The sequence below is a fragment of the Lolium rigidum genome, chromosome 6 (assembly GCF_022539505.1).
Source record: "Lolium rigidum isolate FL_2022 chromosome 6, APGP_CSIRO_Lrig_0.1, whole genome shotgun sequence".
Taxonomy (NCBI): domain Eukaryota; kingdom Viridiplantae; phylum Streptophyta; class Magnoliopsida; order Poales; family Poaceae; genus Lolium; species Lolium rigidum.
This window is the reverse complement of record NC_061513.1, coordinates 174,348,811-174,368,288: the sequence shown is the minus strand read 5'-3', so window position 1 is coordinate 174,368,288 and position 19,478 is coordinate 174,348,811. Positions and strand designations below refer to the sequence as shown.

Sequence of the window (19,478 nt, the reverse complement as noted above, 5' to 3'; positions counted from 1 at the left end):
TTGACACGTACAATTTCGGACAAAACAGGAAAGTTCGGATTTTCTTAAAAAAACAGGAAATTACTATGCTTCACAAAAAACAAAAACAAGGAGATTCAGCATATAAGTTTGTTTATGTAAAAATAAAGATTTAATTTATCCGTTTGCAATAGCTCAGAGCGAAATACACTGTTTATTGTCTGCAAAATAATCAAGATATCACATGTTTCTTGTACGGGGAGGCTGACATCGGGGACCCATGAGCCAGCAGCGTCGTCAACGTTTTAAAGGCGGCAGGGGATGGAAAGAAAAAATAAACCAAAAATCTGTTGGTACAAAATCCAAGAAAAGAAACATTTTCGTTCTGAGAGGATGACATGCGGGACCCATGAGGCAACGAGCATCCTCGGCGCTTATTGTTCATAGAGGCTGACATGTGGGACCCATGAGCCGGCAGCCGTCCTCAACGTTTTAAAGGCGGCAGGAGATCGAAAGAAAAAATAAGCCAAAAATCATTTGGTAAACAAAATCCAAGAAAAGAAACATTTACCGTTCTGAGAGGATGACATGCGGGACCCATGAGGCAGCAGCATCGATCCTCAATGATTCCAAGGCGGCAGGGGATCAAAAGAAAAAAGGAAATATCCAGAAATTAATTAGGGCAAAATAAATCCATCAAAGGAAACTTTTATTGTGCATAGAGGTTGACATGTGGGACCGAGCTGCCAACAGCGTCCTCATCGTTTCAAAGGGGGCAGGAGATCAAAAGAAAAAGGCAAATAGCCAGAAATTAGGGGTCAAAAATAACTCCAAGAAAGGAAACTTTTATTGTTCGTAGAGGTTGACATGCGGGACCCATGAGCTAGCATCTTACTCAACGTTTCAAAGGCGGCATGAGATCGAAAGAAAAAGGCAAGTGACAAAATATCACGAGCCAAAGATAATCCAAGAAAAATAAACTTTATTGTACATAGAGGATGACATGCGGGTCCCATTTAGCAGCAGCCGTCTGAACGTTTCAAATGCGGCTTGAGATCAAAAGAAAAAGAAAGTTGATTGTACATAGAGGATGACATGCGGGTCCCATGAGTCAGCAACTTACTCGACGTTTTCAAGGCGGCAGGGGATCAAAAGAAAAAGGAAATAGCCAAAAATCAGAGGGTGAAAAAAATCCAAGAAAATAAACTTTTATAGCACATAGAGGATGACATGCGGGTCCCATGAGCCAGAAGGTTCCTCAACGTTTCAAACGTGGCATGAGATCGAAAGAAAAAGGCAAGTGACCAAATATCAGGAGCCAAAAATAATTCAAGAAAAGAAACTTGATTGTACATATAGGATGACATGCGGGTCCCATTTAGCAGTAGCGGTATCACCGTTTGTGAGGCGGCACGGGATCGAAACAAAAAGTCAAGTGACCAAATATCAGGTGCCAAAAAGAATCCAAGAAAAAAAGTTTTATAGTACATAGAGGATGACATGCGGGTCCCATTTAGCAGCAGCGGTATCACCGTTTGAGAGGCGGCACGGGATCGAAAGAAAAAGGCAAGTGACCAAATATCAGGTGCCAAAAAGAATCCAAGAAAAGAAAGTTTTATAGTACATAGAGGATGACATGCGGGTCCCATTTAGCAGCAGCGGTATCACCGTTTGAGAGGCGGCACGGGATCGAAAGAAAAAGGCAAGTGACAAAATATCGGGTGCCAAAAAAATCCAAGAAAAGAAAGTTTTATAGTACATAGAGGATGACATGCGGGTCCCATTTAGCAGCAGCGGTATCACCGTTTGAGAGGCGGCACGGGATCGAAAGAAAAAGGCAAGTGACCAAATATCAGGTGCCACAAAAAATCCAAGAAAAGAAATTTTTATAGTACATAGAGGATGACATGCGGGTCTCATTTAGCAGCAGCGGTATCACCGTTTGAGAGGCGGCATGGGACCGAAAGAAAAAGGCAAGTGACCAAATATGAGGTGCCAAAAAAAACTCCAAGAAAAGAAAGTTGATTGCACATAGAGGATGACATGCGGGTCCCATTTAGCAGCAGCGGTCTCAACGTTTCCAAGGCGGCACGGGATCAAAAGAAAAATGAAGTAGCCAGAAATCAGGGGGTCAAAAAAAATCCAAGAAAAGAAAGAATTTTCGTTCATAGTGGATGACATGCGTGACCCATGATCCTGCATCGTAAACGGCTCGATCGGAGAGCGTTGAACGAGATGGCGTGATCGAGAAAAAAACAATGCTAGAGAGGCTGCCATCTAGGCCCTACATCCCTGGGCGGTGCGGATTTGCGTTGACTCGGCCGGCGAACCCGAGAATTCGTGATGCACCACGTCCCGGGCCACCATACGCGACGTTTGGACGTTTTCGTCGGGCTAGGTGGCCTCAAAAACGAGAAAAAAAAGTTTTGACATGCACCACGGAGAGACCAAAAATCGTCGGCCATGGTGCACCAACAACCACGGCGCGACTTCAACTTCGTCGGCCATGGCAACTTTTCTTGTAGTGAAAGTAGGAGGCTGTGTTGATCTTCTGTAAAGAGTCGGTGTTGTAATTCTATAGACATCCCTTGGACCCGCATATGTTTCTATTGTACCACTCTGAGGGATGTAATACTAGTGGAACGATGTTTCATTGGTGTTATGTCAACGACTTGCATACTACACCATGCAGTGGTATGCTGGATCACCACGGTGCATTATTAGTCATAGACGCAGTTGGATTATGGTCTATGTATTATGTTGTAATGCCCAAACGAATCTCATAGGAATCATCTTGTCATGCATGGTCGGTATTCTGTCAATTTTCCAGCTGTAATTTGTTCACCCAGCATGTTATTTATCTTTATGGAGAGACACCTCTAGTGAACTGTGGACCCTAGTCCTTTCCTTTGCACTGATAAATTCAACCAGTGCAATCATGCTCTGTTTATTTACTGCAAGCACTATTCTCTTTAATTACTGCAAACATCTCTTTCCACTCGATACGTTTAATCCTTTGTGTTCAGCAAAACCGGTGAGATTGACAACCTCACTGTAAGTTGGGGCAAAGTATTGTTGTGTGCAGGTTCCACGTTGTTGCTGATGTCGGTAGTGCGCCCTGCCAATAGTCAGCTAGCAACACCTTCAGAAGTCACGCATTTGTCCTACTGTTCGATTAAACCTTGGTTTATTACTTAGGGAAAACTTGCTGATGTGCTCATCATTCCTTCCTCTTGGGGTTCCCCAACGGTGTGTAATCTGCGCTCATCAAGCTCTTTTTCTGGCGCCGTTCCCGGGGACTAATCAAGACACTCCATCAAGCCCGTCAACCACCATCAAAGTCTTTTTCTAGCACCGTTACCGGGGAGAAAGAGGATTTCTGCAAGGGAAGTCTCTCATCTCCAATCTCTTTACTTTGTTATTGTTTTGCTTAGTTTATTTTATTTTGTTTTGTTGCTTCATTATATCAAAAACACAAAAATTTAGTTTCTTTTATAGTTGTTATTTTGTTTCTACTTCATTATGTTGTTTCCTAAGTACGATCTGAAGGACCTATCAGTAGGTAGTGGTTCTATAATTGGGAAAGATAACATTGAAAAATTCTTCAATCATGTTAGTAAGCATAAAGATATTGAGGATAAATCCCTTGTAGAACTTGCTCCTAATTATGAAACTAGTGCAGCTTATTTAGTTCGAATGTTGAAGGCTAGATTTGTTAGCCTTAATCCCATAATGCAGCAAATGTTTCTTAAACTCCATGAAGTTGAGGATGATGAAAATAAATATTTTATCCTAGAAACTTTACTTAAAGAATTTAAAGATGTTGTTATAGAATCTAGGAACTTTTTTGATCGGTTTGAGATGCTAGGATCATGTGTAGATGTTATTGGTACACTTGAAAAAAATGACAAAACCAAAGATAGGAAAGAAAGTAAAATACCAATACCTTTCAAACTCGTAGCAATGCATGAAGCTTGGCAAAAGAATTTTGATTGGATTGTTCCTGAAAATCCATTTGATGAAAGTAGTGAACCTAAAAGTGATGAGAAAGGGTCTTCTAAAACTTATATTGACAAAATACAAATCCTTGTTGAAAAGACTTCTTCCATTAATCTTGATGCTTCTTCACTTCATAATACTTGATGCTAGCTCTTTTTCTGCGCCTAGCTGAAAGGCGTTAAAGAACAACACTCTTGGAGATAACCCATGTTTTATTACTGTAATTTTTCTTTTGTTGAGTCTTGAAAGTTATTACCTCTGTAATAACCTCTCTTTATCATTTTTATTTCATTTTTGTGCCAAGAATATCCTCTAATGGGAGAAAGAAATATTTCGGGAAGTTGTTGTCCTGAAAACAGATTTTGTGCTGTCACCATAAAAAAATTGTATAAATAGCCAGAGCACAATTTTGAGCTGCCAGTTTTTGTGCATATTCCCGAGGTTATTATATAACTTTCGGTAGTTGACCACCTTTCGAGATGAGCAACAGTCAATTTTCGGAAAAATCGATCTTTACCCGCTATTCTGTTTTGTCAGATTTCTGCCACTATTTGCATTTGCCTCTTAATCTCTTTTTTTAGTTCTTTTGATCAAAGATATTTTTGAAAAGTTGCTACAATAGCTAATTATTTAATATATGTTTGATATATGTTATAACTGAACCCAAGTGGATTTTTTTATTTTGATTGTACTAATGCTGCTAATAGAGAATTGTGTGAAGTTTTGTATGAAGGAAGTTTTCAAGTGTAGGGAGAGAAGAGTGATGTGATGATATGAAGTATGGACAAAATATCAAGATTGGGTATTCCCTTGCACCCCAAGAAATATCCAAGAGTTACAAGTATCAAAGCTTGGGGTTGCCCAAGGCATCCCCTCTTCATCAACAAAGCAACATGTCATCTTTCTATGCGCTATATTTTTATTGCTTCATACGCTATGTGTTGTTCTTGGAGCGTCTTTATTTTTGTTTTTTGTTTTTAGTTTGTTTTTTGTATAATATGTTGGATCCCGGCACATTTGTTTTGGAGAAAGACCCGCTCCGTTTTAATTGCATAGAACGCTCTATTTTTCGTTGTTATTGTTCTACGAGTGTTCTAGTTTTCTAGTACTGTGTTTAGCTCTTGTTCTTTCACTTGAAATATGTTCAGAGATCATTAGTATTCTTTATTTATGTATGATTAGTTCTCTGTTCCATATTGTTTTTCATTTCTGAGAGCTATTTCAAATAAGTTGATTTGTGTTGGAGACGAGTAAAATGTTTCATGATATAGTGATGCAAAAGGAAGTTTGTCTAGACTGTGGCATAGACTTTGGCATGTCATGTTGAATTTTATTCTTGTCATATGCTTAGTATTTATTTTTGTAGCATGACTTCTCTCAAATAGCTGAGATTTCATAATGTGCCATTGAAAGAATCATCTGTTGTTTCCAGCATAAAATCATAATATTGTGGTATTGTCCTTTGATGCTTTATTGGGTTGACTTGACACATGCTTACACCATGTTATGACTACAACCAGTCAATCAAAGCCTCTATGATCATTTAGTTCTTGACTTGTAATATCACTTCATGCTTTGATTGATAATGTTTTGTCGCTATGCATGATTATGGTCATTATTGCTCTCTTAGTTGGTCGCTCCCAGTCTTTTGCTAGCCTCCGCCTGTACTGAGTATGAACTCTGCTCGTGCATCCAACCACCAATAACCAAAGTTTGCCAATTGTGTCCACCATATCTACCTACTAGCACTATTGCTATTCTAAGTATATTCATCATGTTTTTTATTTATCATCCAAATTAAATTTTGGCATGAGAAAATTAGTCAGTAAAGCTCTCACGAACTTGATGGCACATTACTTTCTTGCACTTAATAAACTTGATCATTGTGACTATCTTATGTAGTTTATATGTTTGGAAATTGCAAGTTGGGAGTTAGCATAACCATGCTTTCATGGGGAACGCTTTCAACATTGCACTTGTTCCTATTTAGTTGATGTCATGTTCTTTTGTTTATGGATGCCTAGCAGTGTGAAATAAAATGGAAACTTGTAAGTCCATGGAGTTTGTATATGAGTTAGAGAAACGCCTGGGCCGCTAATCTAAGCCATGCATCATTCATGGTGAAAATTTACAGCGAACCATAGTGAGCATTCTATGAAGCATTTTCAGTAAAAAGCTATACCCATAGTAAATAAAAAAGATTGTTGAGATGCTCATTGTATGTTTGTCTTGTCATTTTGGCATGGGATTGCTCCTACAAGAGTACTTCCATATCATCGGGCAAGAGGTACCATGTTGGTGGTTCTCGATGATACATGTATACTTACATGACAAGAACTTATTTGGGACCTAAGTTGAGTAGCATGAGGTTTAGGTACTCGTATTCAAGGGGCATGAGATTTCGAACTTGTGATTTTTCAAGCATATAGCTCATATTTGCACTCACATTAACTTTAACCATTCAATATGCTTATGATAGGGGCAATGAGAGATCAAAGATAATGAGTACCATACTTTTTGGAAGGTTTATAAAACTTGTTTATCTTGCTTACTCTGCAAAGAGTCTTTCTTTTACTTTTATGTTGAGTCTTCATCTTCTACTTTATGCACCAATTAAGAGAGCATAGTTGTCATTCTTAGTGCAATATGCATAGTCCCAAAATTATCATTGATTGATTCATGATTATGACTATTGCTTGTTCTTAAATTACTTGTATCTAGTCACTCTTTGAACTTTAAAGGTGTCTTAGCATTTATGTTTTGCTACTTCATAAAGGGCATGTTCAGTACCACTTTACTATGTTTTCTCATAAACAAACAGTTGCTTTCAACGTACTATTATTCATGATCCTTCGTTTGAGTTACTTCTCATGTTATAACATAGTTGCTAAGTTCTATTGAATTATATGTATCATTCCTATGTTTTTGTTATCATGTTTGACCCCATCTCACAATGCTTTACATTAACTTGATCAAGATTGTGTTGGCTGTATGTCACCTCAAAAATTATTTTGTTATCACTTACCTACTCGAAGACGAGCGTGAGTTAAGTTTGGGGATGCTTGATACGTCTCAAATGTATCTATATTTTTTTATGCTCCATGCTTGTTTTACACCAATTTATATATGTTTTGCTCATGCTTCGTTGGACTTTTATACATTTTCCGGCACTAACATATTAACAAGATGCCACAGTGCCAGTTCCCTGTTTTCTGCTGTTTTGTATTTCAGAAAAGTTGTATAGGAAATATTCTCGGAATTGGACGAAACAAAAGCCGAAGTTAATATTTTACCGTAACGAATACGGAGTCCAGAGGGGGGTCGAAGAAAGGCAGCAGAGCGGCCAGACCAGCCCTAGGCGCGGCCTGGCCCTGGCCCGCGCCTAGGGGTAGTGTGCCCCTGGCCTCCACCGACCTCGCCCTTCCGCCTATTTATTCACGATCTCGGGAAAACCCTGAACACCCGAGCCTCCATCCACGAAAAGTTCCGTCGCGGCTGCAATTGCAGACCCTAGCTCGGGAGGGTTCTGAAGTTCTTCCTGGCACCCTGCCGGAGGGGGAAATCATCGCCGGAGGCATCTACATTGCCATGCCCGCCTCTGAAGTGATGCGTGAGTAGTTCATCCCTGGACTATGGGTCCATAACAGTAGCTAGATGGTTGTCTTCTCCAATTTGTGCCTCATGTTTAGATCTTGTGAGCTACCCTACATGATCAAGATCATCCTTATGTAATGCTAGATGTTGTGTTTGCTAGAATCCGATGAATATTGAATACTATGTTGAGATCGATTATATATTCTTGTCATATGTTATTTGTGATCTTGCATGCTCTCTGTTGCTAGTATATACTCTGGCTAAGTAGATGCTTGTGACTCCAAGAGGGGGTATTTATGCTCGATAGTAGGTTCATGCCTTTAGTTTTCTGGAAGAGTGATAATAACTTCTAAGATTGTAGATGTACTGTTGCTACTAGGGAGAAAACAACAATGTTTTATCCAAGGGTAATTCTATTGTTTACTTTACACACATTGCTTAATGCGATAATCTGTTGCTTGCAACTTAATAGTGGAAGGGGTTCGGGCGATAACCGGAAGGTGGATTATTAGTCATAGACGCAGTTGGAATACGGTCTACGTATTATGTTGTAATGCCCAAACGAATCTCATAGTAATCATCTTGTCATGTATGGTCGGTATTCTGTCAATTACCCAGCTGTAATTTATCACCCAGCATGTTATTTATCTTTATGGAGAGACACCTCTAGTGAACTGTGGACCCCGGTCCTTTTCTTTACACCGATAAAATCAACCACTACAATCCTGCTCTATTTATTTACTGCAAGCAATGTTCTCTTTAATTACTGCAAACATCTCTTTCCACACGATATGTTTAATCATTTGTGTTCAGCAAAACCAGTGAGATTGACAACCTCACTGTAAGTTGGGGCAAAGTATTTCGGTTGTGTTGTGTGCAGGTTCCACGTTGTTGCTGACGCCGGTAGTGCACCCTTACAATAGTCAGCTAGCAACGCCTTCAGAAGTCACGCCTTTCTCCTACTGGTCGATTAAACCTTGGTTTCTTACTGAAGGAAAACTTGATGCTGTGCTCATCATACCTTCCTCTTGGGGTTCCCCAACGGTGTGCAATCTGCGCTCATCGGGTACTACCGTTGCAGAATCGTCAAGTTGTTTCTTCGTCTTGTTGCCGCCGTCTACCTCCTTAAGCTTAGAATCCTTGCCTTGAAGAGCTAACTGCGTGGGAGAAAAGTCTATAGCTTTAACTTCCTGCTTTATCCCAAACTTAGCGGCAATCTTCTAGAATTCTCGATCACAATTGTCTGAACGAGAAAAGCTTCCGTGAACCGTGATATTGGTCCTATTGTTGCCTGGCATCTTTAGCTTTAAGTACGCGTAGTGCGGTACATCCATGAAATTGGCGTAAGCTGGCCTTCCAAGGATAGTGTGGTACTATGATTTCCAATTCACTACCTCGAACTCGACCCTTCCCTTCCTGAAATCGTCGGGTTTCCCGAAGACTACATTCAAGGATATCCTGCCGAGAGGGTATGCTGGCAAGGTTGGAACAATGCCATGGAAACATGTATCAGACTCCTGTAACATATCAGCTGTAATGCCCATATTTTTGACTGTGCTTGCGAATATCAGATTCAATCCGCTTCCACCATCCATGAATACTTTGCTCATGCTAAATCCTCCGATCTGTGCTTTGACTACCAAAGCTGCATGGGCTGGCCTTGGAATAGACATCGGATGGTCGGCTCTGCTGAACAAGGTGCTTTGCGCGGACCAGTCGATGAATTCGGGGACGTTACCATGGTGCCTTCCGCAAGATTAATTTCTTGCATAAGCTTTTTCATATCTCTTCTTGAGATGCCAGTTTTATGAGTCATGCTCATCGTCCCTCGAGGTGGAGGAAAAGCTTCATTGGAGGCACGAGTTTGAACTTGTTGAACTTGATGCTGAGGTGGCGGTGGTGGGTTCGGGAGCTGCACCTACCCTTTACTCAACTCGTAAAACTTCTGAAGATCAAGAAACTATCGGCAGTCCCTGAGCAAGTGACTTGACTTTTTGGTGTTGTCCTTGGGGTCGATGTACGCGTGTATGTAATAAGGAGCGTTTAAATGATCATCGAACGGTAACTCCGGGACCCATGGCAGTCATTCCATGTAATTGCCTCGATTACCCCCAGAACCGTTGTTGTTGCCGTCCCAACGACCGTCGCATCTGTCACCGCGCTGATCGTCATACCGATCATCACGTCGATCAGAGTATCCGACAGCTACAATGTTGGTGTCACCGAAGGTTTCATACCCACGGTCTCTTCTCTTTTTGTGGCGATCACATCGATGACCTAAGTCATGCTTATGGTCATCGTCTTCATTGTCACTGCGTGGGCGTGGCTTCCGTACGTTGTCTTCTCCATCAGCCCAACTATTGGCAATCTCCATAAGCTTGGTAATAGTGTTCGCCTTCTTTCGGCCAAGTTCTTCGATATAGGATTCTCGCCAGATGCCGTCACTGAAGGCATCAATCACCCTGTCGATGGAGACATCTTCAGAAGCATTGATTCCTTCGGCTTCTGATGGCAGTGGCGCAATTCTTCGATTCCAATGGGCCTCCTGTATGTGGCCTGGAAATTCTTGACGAAAGCATCGACCAGATCTTCCCAGGACCTGATGCATCCCTTCGGCAGACCTCTCAGCCATGCTCGTGCCGAATCTTTCAGGTAGAGCTATAAGCATTGCATTTCCGCTATTTTGTTTTCCTTGTGTAAGATCACAGTTTGCAGATAATCGTCTATCCAGGACCTCGACTCCTATTGACCATCATATTAGGCGGCATCGGTAGGGGTAGGCTTGAATCTTTTCAGTGGCATCGCCTCCCGAATCCCGTGGCTTAGAAAATCCGCACCCCGAAGTTCACCATCGTACTCCTGGGTTTCTTCGAAATCGTCGCTATCATAGCCTTCCCTTGTAGCATGCCGGCGGCGGGCTTTCTCGATCTTACCCTGTGTAATATCGTCGTGGGCATCTTTCGAATGATGCTTAGATCCACTGCCTTGATGCGTAGTTTTCTCCTTCCTAGGGGTGAGTTTATCCCCGAGGATCGCGAGGCTTTCCAAAGTCCCCCAATGATCTTGCGCCATTGGATCGTTGGGTGTTGGCTGGTGGTTGATCAAATAAGATGCAAGATTAGTTGTTGCCCTTTCGACAGTTTTTGGCCTAACCATGCCTGCGGTGTCCATAGTCATGAAAGAGTTGGAGAGATTCGAAGTGATCTCCCTTGCATCGGCTTCTGAAAGGCGAGGAATTAGTGGCCAAAATCTCCATGGGCCTTGGTTGCTACAAGACGCGCTTCCATACGAAGGAAACGCCCTTCGTCGCTCGCTTGATTGATCGGCTGCCTGCCGGCGTTGATTGAGGTCAGCTTGTTCATTTGCTAATCGAACCCAATTCTTCTCTAGAATACCGTGATACGCGTTGAGGGTTCCTGCCGAAGCTCCAGAGGAATTCGAGTGTTATTGGATATGGCACTACGAGCAATCTCCCACTCTTCCTCAGTGATGGTGTAAGCGCTATCGTCGTTGCTGGCGCTAGCTTCAACATTGCGGCGTCCGCCACGATTGACACGTGGGGTATGTTCGCCTTCGGAGGGTTCGCCTCCGTTAACAGGGTTTAGGATAGCATAAATTTGGTGATGTGCCACTCTCCAGGTGGTTGCCACGGCGATGCTTGTCGATACTTTCTTCGTCGGAGGAGTACTTGGCGCTGCAGATGAAAGGCGTGTCATCCGAGCCTAGCCCGTGCCTAGTGTCGCAGTTGAGGCAGTAGTACGATGTTAGATCCGATGATGCAGAATCGTCAGATCCAACATACATAGATGACGTGGAACGACGTGAAGATGTCGATGGCGAAGACGTTGGAGTCGATAGATCGACTGTGATCAGGGATGAAGCGGTCGATGCAACAGTCGATGAAGCCGCGGTTCTTGACGTGTTGGGGGCGAACGGATCAGGCAACCGAAGGATGCCCTCAGAGTCGACGCAGTAGTGAACGCTCCCGAACATCGTGTCTAACCCGCCGCGTAGGCATGATAAAGCCGAATGCGACTAGTCGGTGTGTGGAGTAAACTGGAAGGACCCGAAACAAATCGAGTTCCTCAAGCTTGGCGATGAAGGAGCCGATGATGGTGTCGGCAATGCCAGTGAAGTCGTGGTCGACACGATCGGAGCAACCGATGAAGTGCCTTGTACCAGCAGGTTTCCCACACACGGCGCCAATTGACGAGGGTGATCCTCGGCAATGCTCACCATGAGGTGCTTAGGGTTGACAGAATCCTGCATGCTAGCACGAGACATCGGATACCAAACAAACGGGAAGAGAGATTTACCCAGGTTTGGGGCCCTCGATGAGGTAAAACCCTTACTTCCTGCTTGTCTGATCTTGATTACTGAATATATCGGGTTACAATGGGGTAGCCGATAGGCTGCTTTGGTTGACTCGTCGAGGGTCAAAGATTCTAGATTTCTAGCTCTAACCTTGCGGTGGTTCTAGGTATTGAAGTTGTGTCTCGACAGCCCTCTCCTGGCCTTTATATAGCAGGCCATGTCCCGAGAGTCTTTCCCGAGCTCGACTAGGTTACAACGAGATCCATTTTAGTCTTTCCTTGTACGGTGTCTTCTTGCCTTGTTCATCAAGAATCCATCTTCTAGTAGGTGTCCTTTGCTAGAACCGACGTATGGGTCCACCTTGGCTGTTGGTCAATCTTCGTGGGCCCCTAGTTGGGCCAAAGGAGGTAGACTAATGTCAGGTACCCGAAGGATAATGCCCACATCAATGCATATGGCCAAAAAAGTAAAAATAAAAAGTATCCAACCACAAGGATCAATCACTCGCAAGAGCCAGGCCCAAACCACCTCAAGACAAACCCGGAATACAAAAGAGGTTCTTCAAAAGTGACACCTCGAAGAAAGGGACATTTCATAAGTTTTATCGTCATCGAATCAAAGGTTCTAGGTTTTCACCTAGCCACCTAGGATAAATCTGAAATCTCCATACAGTGCCTTCAAGAGGGATATCGCCACTACCATGTACAATCAATGAAGGCTAGATCTAGAACTTTTCACTCTAGATATTGAGACTCTGTACTCGAAAATCATCACATGAGCTGTAGTTTCCAAGTATTGCCACCCCTACCGAGTCCGCGGGTGCAAAGCACTAATCTCTAGGATCACATGCTCATGTACGGTTTGGACAGAAACATCGTTGTGTAACAGTCATTCCCACACAATAACCTATGAAGGAATGTCTTCTTCACATCCAAGACTCCACTTATGCTAGTACTAAGCAGTCTCTCACTCAAAGCTATCATATGGTAGAGGTATATCGGAAAAGTGTAAAATTACCTATGCCAAAATCCACCCTAGCATTCGTTCGTTGTCTTAGCTCCTTACGTCTCGAGATAAAACTTTAGAAGATCAAACCTACACAAGATTAAATAGCGTCGAATATTTTTAAAAAGTCACACATATCATCCTACAATGAGACCATCAAAAACAATGTGACCTGGAACACACACCTCCCATAGCAGATTACTAAATCGATGCTTTGAAAAGGACCGACATACAAGAACATCACACGAAAATTCTTTTAAAAAAGAACATCACGAGAACAAAGGTGTGAGACTAAAGAACCAGGAGCCAAAACAAACATATCACAAGAGATAAAACATGCCAAGACACTGAAGAACAAACCACTGGATCAAGAGATGTCAATGCTTGAGATGCAAACACCACTAGCTCATTGGCATTGGTCAAGTGACGACCGCTCCAAGACGACTTGACGGGATCAAAAGATGGAGTTAGGAGGCTTTCATTCGACCCGACGCGTCGACATCATTGAGACCCATGGAGAATTTACATGAAAAAATCTAAATTGCACCAATGAGACAAATCGAAAGATAAAACATCATATTTCTCACTCCCTCGCTCAGTAGGATCGGATCACTCCCGCCTAAAGGGGTTCGGTTCGTCGGCTGGGCCCAATATATAAGCTACGTTTGATTTTCATGTTTTTTTTTTTGCTTTACCTATTTTCTCCGTGTTCCATGTTTTCTTTTTTCTCGCTTCTTTTTTATTTCCATTATTCTCTCTATTTTTTTCCTTTTGAGTTTCTTCTTTGTTAATTTGTAGAAATCATTTTTTGGAAAAGAATATATTTTGAAAAGAGTCCACGTCGAAAACATTCACGAATTCAAAATATGTTGGGTTCAAAGAAAGTATCGTTCATGAATTCAAAAAAGTATGCGCGGTTAGAAAAAAATGTTCACGGGTTTTAAAAAAGTATTCCGAAAATTACTCAGGAATTCAAATAGGAGTATTCTCATGGGTTTGAATATGTTCACGGCCCAAAAATATTTCCCATTATTATTATGTGTAAAAATAATTAGGCATTTTACAATTTATCAAATGTAATAAATACATAAAAACAAATCTTTATTATTGGGCCACACGACCCATTTGCAATGTTCATCGGTCGTCAGCCCCTTATCTCTGCGTCAGGCAAGTTGGGCCATCGCCCTAATTGATTAGGATCTTGGCCATGTCGTAGCAGCGAATTTCCAACCCTAAAAAAAAGCAGAGAATTTCCAACCGGATACCTGATTTTGCGTCCACATAACAACATGAGCATGAGACGACGGGGAGTTGTTGCAGGTTGCTTCCTCCCCGAACGGTGGCGGTCACACTCAAACCATGAGCCGATGAGCTGCCGGCGCTCCAATATTCTATAGCGGCTGACCAACCACTAGCGCGCTACCCAGCCACTGATTGCATAAACCAGCGACCCTGTCCGCTCAAAGCAAAACCCAGTCGACGAATCCATCCCTGCAGACTGCCGTGTCTCTGCGATCTCAGCGTGGTTGCAATGGACATCAGCACGGGCGGCGGTATGCGACGTGTCGTGGCGATCTTGCTGCTCGTTGGATCGGCGGTGATCGCTGCCGGCGGCGGCGTGGGCAGGCCCTGCTTCGACGCGTGCTTCGACCAGTGCGTGCCGCGGGAGGAGTTCTGGTTCTGCCAGTTCTCCTGCTACCACAGATGTTCCGGCCGCCCTGCGGCGGCGGCGACGTCTCGCAGCGGAGGAGATTGCGAGCACTCGTGCGTCCTGTCCATGTGCGGCCAGCTCCACCCGGACAGCAAGATGATGGCGGTGTGCCGGGACACGTGCCAAAAGAGCTATGTAGCGGAGGGATGCAGGGGGCGAGCAGCACAATATCGGCCATGTGATACCGAATGGTTGATGCCAAGCTAGGCTTAGCTCAGGCATCGAGAGTTCGAAAGCGATTTTTTTCTAGAATTTAGAGATAGATTAAGTACAAAATGGGATGTACAACGAAGTAGCAAATACAATATATTCCATCATTGTGAGTTTTTCAATTTTGTACCAAAGGGTACACCGAATTAGTATATCTATCCTTCCCATCACATAAATCAATCTAGTTTTCCGTCGTTTGGAAACACAAATTCCTTTTGTAGCAAGTTCAACTTATATAAATTGCAGTATTAGTAACAAAAATAGTCATCTTTGACACTTGCAAGTATAACTTTACAAATGCCCCCATAAAACTAAAGGAACATCATAAGATGCGAAGAACATGATGCAAACGAGTTGCCAACTATTAGATTTTAAAAGCAACGGTGATTGACAATTGTCCATATGCCACATGGCAACTCCTAACCAATCCACTCTGAAAAACGTTCACTCAATATTGGCATCCTGACAAGTGTTTATCTAAATGTCCTTACATCAACTGCCTAGATCATTGACTTACAAAAATCCCATAGCCAATTAACATATAGTTGTTATATTTAAATCAAGTACAACTACCCAAGATGGATTAATAAAAGAGAAAAGTACGGAAAAAAGAGTACCTCTAAAACTCTGAGTATCATGTGCAAAGATGCTAGTCAATGTCAGTTTCAGGATGTGTTCATGGCATGTGTGTCGACTCACATGGATCTCGTTACGTCCACTCCAAATGACCAATTTCACCACCATGTTGGTTGTTTGTGTGACGTAAGAGGCGCACAAGATGTTTGCTAATTACTTCTTCCGTCCACTAATATAATGTGTTATATGGTTCCCCCTTATGAAAATGCATGTGTTTACACGTGTTTCAGTGTGTAGGAAAGTCATTGATCATATATCACTAGAAGTAATCCAGAACTTCAGATGCATATAGCGTTATTCGACGTAAAAAACACATCCAACTAGCATAAACTAAACATGTTTCTTAAAAAATGTTAAACATAGAAGGTATAGTTATCCAATGTTTAGTTATACTGACGAATTAATAAAAGAGAGTCACGTGTGACATTTGTTTGTAAACCAACCACAGAGGCATAGACCTTACATTTTTATGTACAATGAAAGTTATATATTTTTCATTTGAAATATTAGTATAAAGAGTTTGTTATCGACTGTGTTGTGAACTTTGTGAATATATTTGAATGGTGTCATTTTAAATAATTAAGAATATCAAAACCTACGAATTTTCTTCAAATTTATAAACTACAAAGTTGTATACATAAACTATATGTACCTCAATGATCCATATAATTGTATATGTAAATTATAGACTTCTTGTGCTTGAAATATGTTTATGTCATGTTTGCATTAGTTACTCACGGTCGTCCGAGTAAAAAAATCAAGAAGGATGAGGTGGCAAAGATTGGCAAATAAATTCATAAGATTACTTCTGTTGCACTTGCAATTTTACTAGTCACTGCAAGTATTCCGCATATGCACAATGTTTTTTTCTGCATAACATGATAAACATGTTCGAGTAGCATCGACAAAATATCTCTCTTAATGAATGTCAAACATAGAAGGTATAGTTATCCAATATTTTCGAACATGTAGGTTCTTATTTGTGCACTTTTTAGCCTCGAATTGTAACTTAACATGCACTTTATTTTGGACGCCAATATTGAACGAATATTTTGCGAAGAGGATCAGTTAACAATGTGAGATCCTTACAATGTGAGATCCCGACAGTTGTCATCCATCATTGCTTCTAAAATCCAACAGTTGAAAACTCCTTCACTCTATGTTTTAAAAATCGAATGTTCGCTCTTTAGAAATTTCCTAAAGTTTATGCATAGTTAATCGTGCAAATCTGGCTCTCAAATGTGCAATTTAGTATGCTTCGTCTCTTTGCAATCACCCCTCCTAGGAATTCCTTTATTTTCTCTCCAAATTTCCCTAGCAAAAGTGTAGTTTTAAAGAGGCCTTATCCTGTTTGGGAATTATGCTTGGATCATATGAGAATGGCCAAGCAAAGTTACATACTGAAGATGTTAAAAAACAAGCAACATACTGAAGTCTAATCAGTGCTTTGGAAATTTAATGGATCCGAGAAGCAAGTATGAACGTTTTGCTAAAGAAGTAGTGGATCTCTTTTTCAAAAAAAAAAGTAGTGGATCTACACGACTTTCCTTGCTAAAGGAGTAGTAAAAGATTTTGGTAGCCATGTTCTTTAGAGATGAGCATATGAACTGTTGAGAGAATGAAGGTTCGTTGATCGTCGTACAGTATTACTACCAAATAATAAATTGAATACCAGACTACTAATGAGTAGAACGTACGTTCTTTTTATACATAGCTAGGCAAAACTGTAACGGAGATCCTCCTATCGAGGCTGATGATGTATCTGTCTTTTGTCTACGGCAAGTTAACAGATTTGTTCGAGCAGTTCAAGCCGCACACGAACTTAATAATTAAGCTGGCGATCGAAAAAAAAAAGGATTCATGCGCGACGCATGCGAAACTAACGCGAGCAAATTAAGCATGGAGGTACATCGTTGCCGGAAGCATGCTGCATCTCCAGGCCTAGCTCCAACCGATTCTGTTCACACTGTCTCGTGCACTCGATCTGCGTGCATGACGACGACACTGCTATCGAACCGCAGCAGCTGGCTAGAGAGAACATAACATAGGTACGCGCCCTATATATACCGCCATTCTTCTGCAAAGCCAGCCACACTCCATCGATCGATCTCCATCTCCACACACACCCTCATCAGGAAATCATGGTCTCCATGGCGGCGGCGGCCAAGATCGCCGTCCTCCTGGCCGTGGCGGCGCTCTTCGCCACGGCGGGGGCGGACGACCCGCAAGCCAAAAAGGAAGCAGGGTGCTGGCAGTGCTACTCAACCTGCATGGACAAGTGCGACAGCTACCCCAACGCCCCTCTCCGCTCCGCCAACCGTACCGAACCTGCCGCCCACATAGCCGTCGACGACGGTGCAGCGGCCGCCACAGGCACCGCCCACTCTACCGATGGTGCTGTCGCCAACGTCTCCGACAGCTACGACGACAAGGGTGATGACGAGGACGAGGATGAGGATGACGATGATAAGGACAAGGACAAGGATAAAGACAAGGACGATGACAAGGACGACGACAAGGACGATAAGAAGGACGACGACGATGAGGACGAGGATGAAGATGACGATGACGACGACAATAGCCACAGCAGCAACGGCGGCAAGGACTACTTCACGTGCAAGAAGAAGTGCATCGTGGACTGCTACAAGGACCTGCCGCCGGTGTGCTACAAGATGTGCATCGCAGAGACCTGCCTCAAGCTGCCGCCATGTACGTATCACTTCACTCTTCGAAGAAGCAGCATGCATTCGTCTTACTTGCTTACTCGTACGTATAACCGGCATCACTCTGGCTTTGATTCACAGATAAACAGGGGGATTGCTTCAAAGCATGCGGGCACAAATGCTTCCACAACCACCCCGGGCCCAAACCGGGTCCACCTAAACCGAAGCCGAAGCCGAAGCCCACGCCGCCAAAGCCGAAGCCACCGACGCCGCCAAAGCCCACGCCGACGCCGACCCCTACGCCGCCAAAGCCAACGCCAACGCCAACGCCCACTCCGCCGAAGCCAACCCCTCCGCAGAACCCGCCGTGCCCGAAGCGGTGCCCCCCCGCGAAGCCGAAGCCCCCACCGAAGCATGAGCCGCCGTGCCCGCCAGCGGCCAAAAAAGCGCCGGAAGCTGAAGATTCCCACGGCCACGTAAGTCTTCCGTGTGCCCGTCCCGGGGGGTGCCGGCCAGAGCAGGCAACCAACGACACCAGGAACGGCAACACCAACAACTGATGGGTATACGCGGCCACGATCATACGCACATATATTTAAGTAGAATGTCGCGAGGTATATAGCTCAAAGTATACGTAGAGCGAGTATGCATGGTTTGCCAAGGATATAGATTATTCTATAAGAGTACTCTATATATAGATGAACAAGAAGAGTAATCCAGCAGCTGTAAGCTGGGTATATATATAGATCATATACAGGTATATATGTTACCAAATCCGATCTGTGTCTATATATGTGTATGCACTATGTAATGAGAGATACTATGGGAATATTCTGATCTCCTATTATAATATACACGCGTTCAGCTGTTTATTTCCTACTATTGTGTTTAGTTTTGTTTCCGAGAATCTCTTGAATTCAGCTTACACATATATATGCACCTGCAGCTTACATGCTCGGTGATTGTCTTGTTCATTTTTTCATGAGCAAGAGAGAGAAGAGAACTATCTCTACTATAAAATTGCAATAGGTGATGATGGTGCGTTATTTATTATTTTCGATTTTACTCCACCGCGCTAGAGAGCCATCCAATCGGCGTTGATCTCATGTGCTAGTGCGACTTGCCGATGACGATCACCAATGATCGAGCAGACGTATGGATCGCTGGATGTGGTTTCATCTCACCATGGTGTCATGTAAGTTGTGCAAAACATTTAATTCTCTGCGTACTCTTGCTAGGTGGCGTCTGTGATTTAAGGGGTGTGATCCATTTGCAAAACGTGTGTACGTAGTACTCTGGCTAATACGAAAAATTATAAGACAGGGTACTCAACCTGATTCTCTTATGTGCCTTTTTATAATAGCACATGCACTTTGACATGTTAGACA

At 42.8% G+C, this 19,478-nt stretch overlaps 1 protein-coding gene across 1 annotated transcript; it reads left to right on the top strand.

Annotated features, from left to right (window-relative positions):
• Positions 1-17,568: 17,568 nt before the first annotated feature.
• Positions 17,569-18,650, top strand: LOC124663576 (chitin-binding lectin 1-like). Its single transcript, XM_047201262.1, has 3 exons — positions 17,569-17,713; positions 18,011-18,136; positions 18,232-18,650. Exons 1-3 carry the CDS (start codon positions 17,569-17,571, stop codon positions 18,648-18,650), a joined length of 690 nt encoding a protein of 229 aa, XP_047057218.1.
• Positions 18,651-19,478: the final 828 nt, after the last annotated feature.